The sequence below is a fragment of the Rhododendron vialii genome, chromosome 7a, assembly GCF_030253575.1.
Source record: "Rhododendron vialii isolate Sample 1 chromosome 7a, ASM3025357v1".
Taxonomy (NCBI): Eukaryota; Viridiplantae; Streptophyta; class Magnoliopsida; order Ericales; family Ericaceae; genus Rhododendron; species Rhododendron vialii.
Genome location: NC_080563.1, coordinates 5,594,042 through 5,607,494, shown reverse-complemented (window position 1 = coordinate 5,607,494; position 13,453 = coordinate 5,594,042). Strand labels below are relative to the sequence as shown.

Below are 13,453 nucleotides of genomic sequence, written 5' to 3'. Positions count from 1 at the left end.
TGGAGAGATTCTTTAAGAGAGAGAGAGAGAGAGAACTTGGTGTACTTGTATCACTGGAACATTTTTCTAGCAAAAAAACAAGGGTAGTTCATTGTCTGGTGGTACAGCGTACAAAGCATCGAGCAGAGATCAGTAATTCACGTTTTGCAGGGGTGGAAATTTTAATTCCAACCCATATTGAACTTATTTAAACCCATATAAGTGTGGATTTATAAGGGTTCAATCCATATCAACCCATTATAAAATATGGGTGGTTTAGGTTGGGTTATAAGTGGGCAAATTTGGACGGGTTAAAAAATATGGATTGAGATTGCCACCTCTACGAGCTTACATTCAATTTTCGTCCGTTTAAGAGGATTGACTTTCATCGTCCAAATATGGAGTATCAAGAATTCATTAAGAATCACCTCCATTTCACTGTTCATATCTTCCGACATACTCAATCGAGGATAACTTTTATTTATACATTCATCTTTATAAATTCGGTCTTGTTATTGTCAGCCCAGTGGGCTGACGATAAGTATATTAAAAAACAAAGAAAACACGTAATTCTGTGTACTTTTTGCACTCTTTAATATACATTCACACACTTATTATTGTCAGCCCATTGGGCTGATTTTAAAATTTTCCTTATAAATTAATAAGATTTGAAAGATATTCATAATATCTATAAAACCAACTTTCATATTTCTTACTAACAATTTGGAGGAAAGATGACACAACTTTGAAGACCAAATTAACTTTGGGCTCACACAAATGATACAACTAATTAATTATGGGGGTCCGATGATCACTGCGGCGGAAACTTTCCCGTTCGAGCAATATGGTTCAATGTATTTTGAAAGCCATATTTTTCAACTGCGTGCTTAGCCGCTCTAAATCCGTTGCCCATCTCATTTGACCGTTGTTCAATGGTTAGTAACTCAAACTCGTGAAGAGTTCTGGCAAATTGAGTCTGCTCGGTGGTGTAAGAAGGATCGTGTGGACTCCAGCACTTCAGCCACTCATACGAAGCCAGCTCACACATACCTTCTTCAACTTCGTACTCTAAACGCTTGTACCAGCCTATACATTGGAATGCAAAATAAAATAAAAAATCAATAGGTTAGCAGTTTACGCTACATAAAACCATAATTCGACCGCATAGCGAATAATGGAGTGTCTATCTACGGCTTTCGTGATATCTCTTTTAGATCTGTTTCTTCATAAATGTGTTGTTTAATTTTTTAAAGGTTATAAAGAACATCAATCATAGAAAAATCAATTCAATCGCGTAGCGAATAATCGAGTACAATGAATCAAATTTTGAAACACATTGATTTTAAAATAAGTTGGCAAACGAAACTGAAATTAGAACTCATTGTTTTGAAGAAAAAAATATGCTCTCAATTGATATGTGATGGATGTGGTTTTCCGCATATTGGATGTTATTGAAAGAACTCTAAAGACATACAACAATTTTGATTACAGATGTACGTGACCGACAAACTATTCAACTTAATGACCCAGTTCCTAACTGCAGATAATCCATGCATCTCCTTCTTTTTCAAGTAAAATTATATTATATTTTAAAAATTAGGGCAACAGTAAAATGGTAAATAGCAATCACACCTTGGAACTGAAACCATGCATGCATCATCTCATGAGCTAGCTAGCGTTGCCCCAGTTACCACTCTACAGGTAGACGACAATTAGAAGTCATGAGTGCATAGCCATATAAGATATATATAACCGTCCCATACAAATTACAAAAAGTAAGAATAAAAATTCATAAGATCAAAATAAAAAGTCGTACCATACATACAAATTAAATGTCATGAAACCGATATTGATCTCATGAATTTTTTATACAAAATTTATTAATTCATGATTGATGTTTTGAAACTTCATCTTGTAATTGCATTTACGAATACAAAGCCATATATAGTTTAACTAGATAAGGTAAAATCAATTGGGGCTAGTTTAGTTGGCCATGACTTTTGCATCTCTCTAAGAGGTTAGATCAGGAGTTAGAGTCTCCCCACTCTCGTGTAAGTGCCCTTAGAGGGCCTTTATCTTTATTTCTTTTTGTATTTCTACCCTACAATAGGCTTATTTATTGTATTAATACTTCATATCTGATGTAAAAATGATCTCTTCTATCGATTTGAAAAAAAAACAAAAATATAAGATAAGATGGGGAAGTACTTGGACAATCCAAATGCAAGTAGGATTGCCACCACTTTGTTGCTCGTTAGCCGCTTCTGCTCTCGATCCACTTTTACACTATTCCCTATGCGCCAAAGCCTTTTAACCTAATTTGGTCAAATAAATATGAAAAAAATTTCAAGTAATTAATAAGATATGTACTAAATTTGAGTTTATAATCATGCGCGCATAAAACCAAAAGAAGAAATCCTTACCGTTGTTATAACACCCGCACCCGCAACCGCAGGAGTTACAGTGGTTCCAAGAATAAATGGGTTTCTCTTCTATTTATCACGATAGACAAAAATATTTCATGTTAGCCATCGGTACTTAACTTGTTGATACAATTTCTTCACAATACATCTCTTTACCACATAAATTTTTTACATTTACGAAATAGCATGTCATTTTGCAAATCCAAAAATTAGGCATTGCATAGCATATGTAATTTCATTTAGATTTTCTCGTACCAATTTAAGAAACGGAAATGATGCAAAACTTTTTATAAAAAAAAAAAAAACACGCAGAAAGGTAGTGTATATCTTTTTAAAACACTAATAAATTTTCTGGAAAAACTAAAATAATGGCAAAGACAAAGTGTGATTTTATTCACCAACCTCTTTTGAGTTGTAACTTTAGCAACCTTTGGTGGCACTCAACCAATTCTCAATTCGATGATCGGAAACACTCATTTTAAAAAAATTGATTCGTAGGAAGACCATGCAAAAATTCAGCTCATTCGGGTAATTGGTAAAGACTCGGGCTTAAAATATAATTCTGCTCAAACTAGCTCAAGACCCATGTATTAAATCATTTTATCCCGAGTACTTACAATTAATCAATTGAGCTGAAATTTTGTGTAACATCTAAACAATCGATCTATAAAAATTTAATTGGTTCCGATCATTGAAGTGAGATTTGAAAGGGGGATCACTTACCCATTCGATAAGATAGGTGAACAAATTTTTGCGGAGTTATATAAAAATTTATAAGGATTGAGCACGATCGAAATGCAATGATTTGATACGTGGACTTCATCTCGATCCTGAACAACACAGTCAAGTCCAATTACATAGAAACCATTTGACTTAGATTACTCACAATCGGGTCTTATTTTTTTTTCCAAAATTTTGCATTAAAGTTTTTTGGATTATATATCCATATTGAAGAGAGAATATAAAAGTACAATATTACGAAGAAGAGTTGAAAAAGTTCACGGCGAAAACGTGTTTAAAAAAATACAATTTTTGGTCCCTTTTTTTGTGTTTTTTTAATTTTTTTAATTTTTTTAATTTTGATCGATTTTTATATTTTTTTAACCTCATTATCTTGTTAATTTTAATTTTGATAAATTTTCATCTCTTTCATCTCATTAATATGAATACTTAATCCTAAATATTCAGATAAATATTTTTAGAAAATCACTAAAGACTACCAGTACATCCTACATTAAACAATAGTATTATGTTTGTCTCAAAACTCTTGTCCACTTTCACAAATCAACATAAAATGTATAATGTTCTTTATATGTAATATAGATCTTATTTGATAGATCTTAATTATTTTTGTACAAAAAATATATCAAAATTATAAAGAACATTATAGATTGAAAAGTGTCACTACACAGATACCAAAAAAAGACAAGAATTTAATTTGGAACGAAGGATTAATTTAATTCAAACCTTCTCAGATGAAACTCTGTTAAGCTCCTTTACATCCGCTAAAAGGATGGGGATGTTCTTTTCAACATTAAGCTTCAAATGATCCTCATAAAATCTATGAATGTGAAGTACTAGGGGTTTGAACTGCTCCATATTGGTGATAGATATAGGAAAACAATCCGAACAAACACCTCGACCATCACCAAGGTTGATACATTCCACGTTTCTTGGCTGCATATATATATAAAGAGAAATTGTTTAGGACCGGGTTCTCATTTGAGATGAATCAATAATTGGTCAAAAACATGACACGAAAATATAACAAAATGTAAAAATTTTGAATAACAAAAACAAATTAATTAATCCAAAAGAATTATTTGGTCAAAACACCGTACCACTAGTAATTAGGGGTGTACACGGATATGGTTGGTTCTTTATAAAATCAGTAACCGGACCATTTCAAACGGTTCTAAAAAATTGAGAACCAGAACCTAACCAATTTATGCATCGAACCTAACCAGAACCAAACCAAAAGACCGGTCCGATTTTGATTCGGTTCCGGTTCTATCCAATAAGCATCCAAACACTTGTTCACAAAATATGAACTCATAAAATTAAAGAAATAGGAAGATAATCTGCTGGAATATGAAAGGAATGATAAAAATAAAAGCTTTCCTAATAAATGAAATTTCATCTCTAAATAAATTAAGTTTAGCAAGGAAAAGATTAACCTACAAAATTCACAAATTTAACTACACACACATATGTATATGTATATTTATCTTAGTTTTAAACGGTCCGGTTCGGTTCTAACCACGGTTCATTAATTGAGAACTAGTAACCAAACCAAAATTAACGGTTCTTATTTTTTTGGAACCATAACATGACCGTAGAACCGGAAAAAGTAGGACGGTTCGGTCCGGATCGAACTGGTTTTACAGTTCGGGCGGTTTTCTTGAACACCTCTACTAGTAATGAAGATCTCTCCTTAATGTTTCAAGCCGTTTACTCCATATTACAAGGCTCGTTGAGAGAGATGTCTCTAAGTCTCAAAGCTTAACCACCAACCCAATCACTTGGGTCATTTGATTAATAGGAAATTTAGGAGAATTATTTTTATTTATATTTTTTTTCCGTTGTCAAGGAGAAGAGCTATTGACAAACCTTAATTCTACGGCAACTAGAACAGCCCCGGCCCCGGATCCTTTTAGGAGGAGCTTCATTGTCGTGTGCTTTACAATACAATTCTTTCCAATACAAAGATTGTTGTAAAATTGAACGTGATGTTTCCTGAAACAAGAGAGAGAGAGAGAGAGAGAGAGAGAGAGAGAGAGAGAGAGAGAAGAAACAGGAAGGTAATTTGAACTTATTAGTTGTTTGAATAGTGAAAAAAGTACTCCTATTACTTACTGGCTTGCCGCACATTTCACAAACTCTCTTTGTCCCAACTGTCACCTGTTGAAGAAATTAAGGAGGATTGAAATTTAATTAATAAACTGAATATATTATATATGCCAGAATATATATGCTTCCGTTCCTTCATAATGTAAATTCAATGATTTGAAGTCGAGAACTACATATAATGTTTATTTTCTTCTTTTTTTATCGACAAAAAAGGTCCAGTAATGAACACAAGTAAATCCGGCCTTGTAGTAGGAGTACTAGCTAGTACAAGATCGAGATAAGAAAAGGTGCAAATCAAATTCAAAGGGCACCCTACCCTAGTATTAATATATACATGCATCATATAATAGGAGTCGGACGTTCGTGTCTATATATATAACCATTAATCAGACATTTTTTTATTTTTTATTTACTGTTAGTATAACAAAATACACGTGCATACCGTAGTACTAGTAGAAGCATGGCTTTGTTTTTGTTTTTGTTTTTGTTTTTGTTTTTTTTTGATCTGAAGCACGGCTTTGGTGGCACCCCATGATGATTTTCTAATAACTTTTCTTGCGCGTTAATGTGACCAAATTAAGGCCGCATGAGATCGAGTGAAGAGATTGATACTCCAAAGGAGAGGTAGCAAGCTAGCTAGCTTTATGTACCCCTCTTCAAGAATATTTTGCTAATTTTGCGTGCATATATACTCTGGATAATGCATGTGTACTTGTTAATGTTTTACTACTACACATTGACTTCATTTTTGTGACATGGGAGTATATCTTTTGTGAAAGATAAAAGATATTTTATTAAATTCGATAATTAAAACTATAAATGCAATGAGACCTTTTATTTTTATACAAGGGAAAAAGAACCTAACTGTGGAAGAGAATTATTCTAATTATAATGAAATCGTAATCAATTACTACGGCGAAACTAAAATAAAGGGAATCATGTAATTATATCGTAATCATATCAGGACACGATATATTATATAATTATTGTATTCTAATAACATCTTTGATTCACTAGATTGTGTGTGCCCCTTTTGTTAATCTGAAATAACTCACCTGCATGCTGTTTGATCGTGCGATAACTTCTGGCATTATATGATATAATTGGCAAATGCTAAGAGCATTCACAATGTAATAATCAAAAGTAAATAATCAAAACTTGTCACATCAGATTTTGATTATCCATTATATATATATATATACACGTATCGGATCAGAAGTATGGTGTAGACACCCCAATCTAGGTTTCCATATTAGTTTACTTTTAATTTTTGATTTTCCGATGATGAAACGGATCAAGAATACCGCGAAAATATCGAGTATTTGAGTTTCGAGTGTTTGATACATTTTTTGAACCCTTGAACCTAGCCTAAACCCTTAAACCTACCAAAATCCTACTAGCATGCATTGGTTGAGACTCAGCGAGCGGGGGTCAAAGAGCTAAGTGTTGGTCAAATGGGAGGGTATCACAAGTCAGACCTTGATTACAGAGGTGATGTTTACCTGTTGGTTATAAATCAAGAACTGACGAAGGTGCAAATTTTTTATGTTAATGCTGATAATGAAGAATTAATCGCAAATAAGGATTTTACCGGATTAATATTCACGACCCGGGGAGCCGGAGGGGTAGTTTCCCCCTCCGGCAGCTTCCGCGTCCTTGGGGCTGGAGGGGTAGTTTCCCCCTCCGGCAGATTCCATTGCTCTCCTTGGTTTACTATCTTCCTAACTGGTAAAAGTACCATTTTGTTTTCTTGTATTGTCCAAGAACATTCTACATGATTCATTGACTCAAGAAAAATTGCAGGAGATTGTACCATGTCAGAAAATTGAATATTCTCTGTGTGGATTGTGGATGAATAAAATCGTCTATTTTGGTCTTCTTTCTTGTGATGACTGAACTGTTAGTTTATGAGGAAGTGAGTGAATGAATGAATGATTGCCTAGCATTTGAAAGATAGCCAGACTCGTTAAAAACTACTTTGTACCTGGAATTCATGCTGTTTAGACCATCTGAAGTGTTGCTGTCATAGAAATTACCATATGCAAAATCTGTGGGGAGGGCAATGGTGTTAAAGCACAAGATCACCCTCTGGTAGGAACCTAAGCTGGAACCTTCCTTTTGAGTAGTTGTTATCCGTTTGTCGTGAGTATAGCTTCTTCTTTTTTTTGGGTCAAGACCATGAGTATAGTTTTTCACCTATTGGAGGACTTATCACAGAATAATTACTACTCCATCATAAAAGAAAGTGATAACATGAATCAATCCAGTCATATATGACTGGGAAATCAGTTAGACTTACAAAAGTAGTATGTGCAGGGAATCAAGGATGAAACCAGGATCTCTATTGAAGGGGTGACAAACTAACAGAAATAAATTTTCACTCATCAGTATAAAACATTGTGTGAAAAGGGTACTTTATTCGATCTTTTAGACCCATGCACTTATATTTGGTTGGCTGTTTGAGTCTGTGTTTCATTGCCCATCAGAAGCTTTGCTAGTCCGAACTCTGAAATCATTGCCGTGAACGAATCGTCCAACAAAATGTTTTGAGGCTTAATATCGCAATGGCCGGATTATATGTGCGCTGCATTCCTCATGCATGTACACAAGTCCCCTTGCAATCCCAACAGCCATTCGCATCCTTTAGTTCCAATCTGGCCTTGAAATTCCGAAAACAAAGCCCAATGTGCCATTACTCATGAACTCATAGACCAAAAGCCTGTACGGCCCTTCATCACAGAAGCCAATCAATCTGACTAGGTTTTTGTGATGGGTCTTGGCTATTGCGATAGCCTCCGTTTTGAATTCTTTTTTGCCTTCTTGTACCAACTTGTCCAACTTCTTCACCGCTACTTCTTTTCTTGAGCTTGATGAAGATATGATCCCTTTGTATACAGTGCCAAAAGCTCCTCTTCCCAGTTGTTCCCGAAAACCATCTGTGGCATCTCTGAGGTCTTTATATGTGAATGACCAAATATTTGTTTCCAAAATACTCGATCATTCTGATTTTTTTGGCATGAACAGAACATTACTACAGAAATTGCAGCCACAAAGATCAAGTTTATTCAGACCGAACCACCTAAGAGAATCAATACTACAAGTATCACAGTTGTTTGATCTTTCTTCCCTTCTTCTAAACATGGAGAACGAGGGAATTCCAAAGAATCATCAGACTTTGGTACTTTAACTAGAGGCCTCCCATAAGTGTCCCACTCCAGCCTTCTATCGGAGAGTGGCAATTTCTTCTTCCAACAATTCCTGAGTTTGATTACAACCACCACACAGTTGCAATCACTGAAGCATGATCTGCTGCACTCATCTTCACTTGATAATGGGAACTTCTCATAACTTGAAGAAGAAGGCCAGAAAATGTTAGATACCACGTGAATTTCATATAATTCTTCTGGTTTCAGATCCCCCAGTTTTGGTAATCCAATTTAGGAGATTAACCCTTTGGATTTCTGTGGTGGTTCTTCAGAAAACCATTTGCAGGTTTGCCTGAATGGTTTATCTTGTTGGTCAGTTTAAGTGTTTATATCCATGTCTCAAATGAGATTGTAAGCAAAACAGGGTAAAAATATGTTACCAGAGCATCATTTTGTGCATTTTATGTTGGACTGCAAATGAACCAAGCTGTTCGCGAGCAGCCCGAGTTAGCCATAGTCGGACTCTTGTAGATAACTTCGGCTCATTTACAGAGGCTTGAACTGAGATCAATTTCTCAAATACTATTAAACATGGAAAGATCTCAAAGAAGATCTCGAAGATTTCCCTTGACAGATTGCTGATTTCCAGCATTAACTAAGTGATTTGCTCTACTGTATTTTCCTTGTATAGTTCTCTTGATTTATGCAGTTTTCCTTGTAAAGCATAACACAATGTATTCTTGTCTTATATATATCAATAACTGAAGGTATCTCCATGCACAAGAAGGGAGAGAACCATTTTAGCAACCAACCTCTCCTTCTTAGTATATTCTGTAATATGGTATCAGAGCGGTGAAAGATCTTGACTCTATAGCCATGGCAAACAAAGAGAAAGATAAGGATCCTAGTTCGATTGATGTACTAGGATCTGATGACCCATACTTCATACACCATTCAAACAACCCTACTGCTGTTTTAGTTTCTCCACTTCTTTCTGGAGATAACTACGGAACATGGCTTAGTGCAATGACCATGGCACTTCGCACTAAAAATAAACTTGGCTTTGTCGATGGTTCAATCGAAGAGCCCAAGGAAACCACCCAACTATGTCAATGGGAGCGCTGCAATGACCTTGTCAGTTCATGGATCCTCAACTCCACAGAAAGTGAGATCCGTGTTAGTATTCTATACGCACAAACTGCGAGGGAAATATGGATCGATCTACATGATTGATTCACCCAGACTAATGAGCTGAAAATCTATCAACTGAAGCAATCTATTGCTAACACCACACAAGAAGACTCGTCAGTCTCCACATAGTTTACAAAGATGAAGGCGTTATGGGATGGACTCAATTCCCTTTCTACTTTGCTGCCTTGCACTTGTGGCCATGGGAAAGCTAATGCAGCCCTCCAACAGCAAGATTGTGGGATGGAATTTCTTCAAGGCCTTCATGGGCATTATTCCGGTCTTCGAAGTCAGATCCTACTAATGGATCTATTTCCAAATGCCACCAAGATATATGCCTTAGTGCGACAAGAGGAGAAGCAACAAGAGATACATTCTTCAAGACCATCCATCACTACTCCAGAAGCTACTGCTCTTGCAGTGAACTCGGCTGTTACAAATAGTGCAAAAAATAAGTATGTGCCTGTCCAAAACCGTGCTAATTTTAGCAGCAATAACAGGGCTCCTCATCAAAACCATCCATCGAACCGTCAAAATGCATATTCCAATCAGCGCAATAGTGGTGCAGACAATCGTCGGATGGGAAAATCACGAATGCATTGTGATTATTGTGATTTGGACAATCATAATATAGACACCTGCTATAAACTGCATGGTTATCCAACTGATAAACCAAGGAATTCTCGCAGAAATCAGGGCTATTCGAACTCTATTTCTTCAGGACCTTCTCAGGCTAATGATCGAGCAATGGTCACTGCTCCTATGGTTACACAAGAACAGTACAACAAAATTTTGGCCATGCTCTCATCAGGTAGCACAGATTTCAATGCTAACTTAGCAGGTATAGCTCTTTCTGCTCCATCATTTTCTGCTTGGATTATCGATACAGGTGCTAGCAACCACATGTGCTCTTCCCTATCACTATTCTCATCTTATAAACCTTGCCCTAATCCATCTTTTGTTCAATTGCCTGATGGCTCTGATTCAAAAATCACCCACATTGGAACTATGGTTCTTTCACCAGATTTGCAGCTTGATAATGTTTTCTACATTCCATCTTTTAAATTCAATCTATTATCTGTGAGTCAACTCACCAATTCCCATCAGTACTCACCAATTCCTATCTTCAAGCATCTTCTACAAACCTAGTTACTGGAACACCTACCATTGACATCTGGCATTGGCGGCTTGGGCACCCTTCCCATCACCGAATGTCTGAACTAGCAAAGAATGTTTCCTCTATTTCTTATTCCCCTCTGCATGTTTGTGACATTTGTCCACAAGCAAAGCAAACCAGATTATGTTTTCCTCATAGTTCTATTTCTACAAATAAACCATTTCAATTAATCCATGTTGACATTTGGGGTAGTTTCTCCAAACCATCCATGAGTGGTGCACGATTCTTTCTTACCATTGTGGATGATTTTTCACGTTGCACGTGGATATACCTTATGCGTTTCAAGTCTGATATGAAATATCATTTGAAATCTTTTTTTTTCCATGGTAAAAACCCAATATCATTGTCAAATTAAACATATATTTTCTGGTCAAGGTGAGGAGTTTCTCCCAGAGATTCAACAAATTCGATCCGACAATGGCAGTGAGTTTTTATCCAATGAAATGCAACATTTTTTTTTTCTGAAAATGGGATTATTCACCAGCGTAGTTGTGTGTCTACACCTCAACAAAACGGTGTTGTCGAACGCAAACATCGTCACCTCTTAGATGTTGCTCGAGCATTAAGATTTCAAGCCAACTTGCCCCTTTCTTTTTGGGGAGAATGTATTCTCACTGCAGCTTATTTGATCAATAGAATCCCTACACCCTTACTTCAGAACAAATCACCCTATGAAGTACTATTTTGCACCCCCGCTTCCTATTCACATCTTCGTGTATTTGGTTGTCTAGTTTTTGCTCACAATGCTCACATAAAACACAAATTTGACCAACGTGGAAAGCCCGGAGTTTTTGTTGGATATCCTTATGCCCAAAAAGGTTACCGGATTTTTGATATCAAAACAAAAGGCATATATGTGTCAAGAGATGTTGCATTTCATGAAACAATTTTTCCCTTCAAAGATATTTCATCAGACTACACTCCACCAGCGGTCATTCCTTTACCTATCGAGGATCATCCACAATTTGATTATGCACCAACTCAGCCCATCTCTTTACCAGAACCAAATCTGATTCGCCCAAACAGACCACCCATCACCCAAATTTACCAACGCCGCCACCAACCTATCCAAAATGAACCTGTTGAGGTCCAGACTCATCCATCTCCCTCAGTTCCAGCAGCCACAACTGAACCTACCACCATGCCTCATGTTGCTGATAATTCCTTGAGCATTGACAATTCCCGTGACACCAGTCATACCAATCGTCCTCCTCGTGAGCGACGAAAACCATCTTATCTCAAGGATTTCCATTGTTCTGCAGTTGCAATGTTACACTCCCAACCCCTAGTCTTCACGATGGACAGGTATTCTCTATCCTCTTGAACAATACATTTCTTACACCAATTTTTCTGCTAATCATCGAGCCTTTCTATCTTCACTTACTTCCACCGAAGAGCCAAAGTCCTTCTCCCAAGCAGTTAAACTCCCACAATGGCGTGAAGCCATGGCTGCAGAAATCGATGCACTCGAAAAGAACCATACCTGGAGTCTGACTCATTTACCACCCAACAAAAAACCTATTGGGTGTAAATGGGTTTATAAGGTCAAGTTTCAATCTGATGGCACCATTGACCGCTACAAAGCTCGCCTAGTTGCGAAGGGATTTACACAGGTACAAGGTCTTGATTACCACGATACCTTTGCGCCTGTAGCAAAACTTGTTACTGTCCGTGCTCTCTCATCAATTGCTTCTATAAAACATTGGTCGCTTCATCAACTTGACGTTAACAATGCATTTCTTCATGGTGATTTAAATGAAGAAGTGTATATGACCCTTCCACCTGGGTTTGCTCGACAGGGGGAGACTCGAGTTTGCAAGTTACATAAGTCTTTATATGGTTTGAAACAGGCTTCTCGCCAGTGGTTCGCCAAGTTCTCTCAAACTATTCAACAAGCTGGTTTTTCCCAATCACGAGCAGATTATTCCTTGTTTACTCGTATTAGTGAACAATCTCCACCTTTGTTTTGGTATACGTTGACGATATTATTGTCACAGGCAATGATCTCACAGCGATTCAGCACCTCAAAGATTATTTAGCGAAGAATTTATTCATCAAAGACCTCGGACGACTCAAGTACTTCCTTGGCATTGAGGTAGCCCAATCACAAAAAGGATTATTCTTATCTCAGCGCAAATACACGCTGGATATTCTCCAGGATGCAGGTTTACTAGGTGCCAAACCTTCTGATTGTTGCGGAAACTAAGGACCAAACCAGAACACAAACACACACACAAACACAGAGACAAAGATTTACGTGGTTCCCCAAAATCGGGTACATCCACGGGGGGGCAGCCAGATTATATTTAGGAGGAGGAGGATTACAAATCACTCAAACTCACACTCACTCACAGACTGATACAAATGCATACATACGCAGCTCTCAAACTCTCTCTGATTTTCCCACTCTCTGGTCTCTCACTCAAGAGAGATACCCTTGCAGAAAACCAAAGGCCTTCAATTTATAGGCCATTCAAAGAATGGCTGTCATGCCATTTTCAACAAAGGCTGCTCTCAGCAGCCCATGTGGTTCAACAAAGGCTGCAGGCTACTCTCAGCAGCCCATGTGGTTCAACAAAGGTTCAACAAAGGCTGCAGGCTGCTCTCAGCAGCCCATGTGGAGAATTATTGTCAATTATCAACACTGATTTTCCTATGGAACAACATCTTCGTTTAACGCCAACTGACGG

At 37.0% G+C, this 13,453-nt stretch overlaps 2 protein-coding genes and 1 pseudogene across 2 annotated transcripts; 1 reads left to right on the top strand and 2 right to left on the bottom strand.

The window, feature by feature from the left end:
* Positions 1–790: 790 nt before the first annotated feature.
* On the bottom strand, positions 791–4,001 carry LOC131332571 (LIM domain-containing protein HDR3-like). Its single transcript, XM_058366874.1, has 6 exons — positions 3,870–4,001; positions 2,403–2,471; positions 2,188–2,294; positions 1,671–1,674; positions 1,469–1,541; positions 791–1,065 (listed from the first exon to the last, which is right to left on the bottom strand). Exons 1-6 carry the CDS (start codon positions 3,999–4,001, stop codon positions 791–793), a joined length of 660 nt encoding a protein of 219 aa, XP_058222857.1.
* A 3,692-nt stretch (positions 4,002–7,693) lies between these two features.
* On the bottom strand, positions 7,694–9,050 carry LOC131332570 (G-type lectin S-receptor-like serine/threonine-protein kinase LECRK4; annotated as a pseudogene).
* Positions 9,051–9,274: 224 nt separating this feature from the next.
* On the top strand, positions 9,275–9,631 carry LOC131332568 (uncharacterized). The gene has a single exon (XM_058366873.1). The coding sequence runs from the start codon at positions 9,275–9,277 to the stop codon at positions 9,629–9,631; it is 357 nt and encodes a 118-aa protein (XP_058222856.1).
* The last annotated feature ends 3,822 nt before the right edge of the window (positions 9,632–13,453 follow it).

What these genes read in the sequence shown, in the direction of transcription:
- LOC131332571 (XM_058366874.1), bottom strand. Translation starts at nt 4,001, where the DNA reads ATGGAGCAGTTCAAACCCCTAGTACTTCACATTCATAGATTTTATGAG. An exon ending in GTGCGGGTGTTATAACAACG is followed by an intron (nt 2,295 to 2,402) that starts GTAAGGATTTCT and finishes TGACCAAATTAG; the next exon opens with GTTAAAAGGCTTTGGCGCAT. An exon ending in TTTGTCGGTCACGTACATCT is followed by an intron (nt 1,066 to 1,468) that starts GTAATCAAAATT and finishes TCCAATGTATAG; the next exon opens with GCTGGTACAAGCGTTTAGAG.
- LOC131332568 (XM_058366873.1), top strand. Translation starts at nt 9,275, where the DNA reads ATGGCAAACAAAGAGAAAGATAAGGATCCTAGTTCGATTGATGTACTA.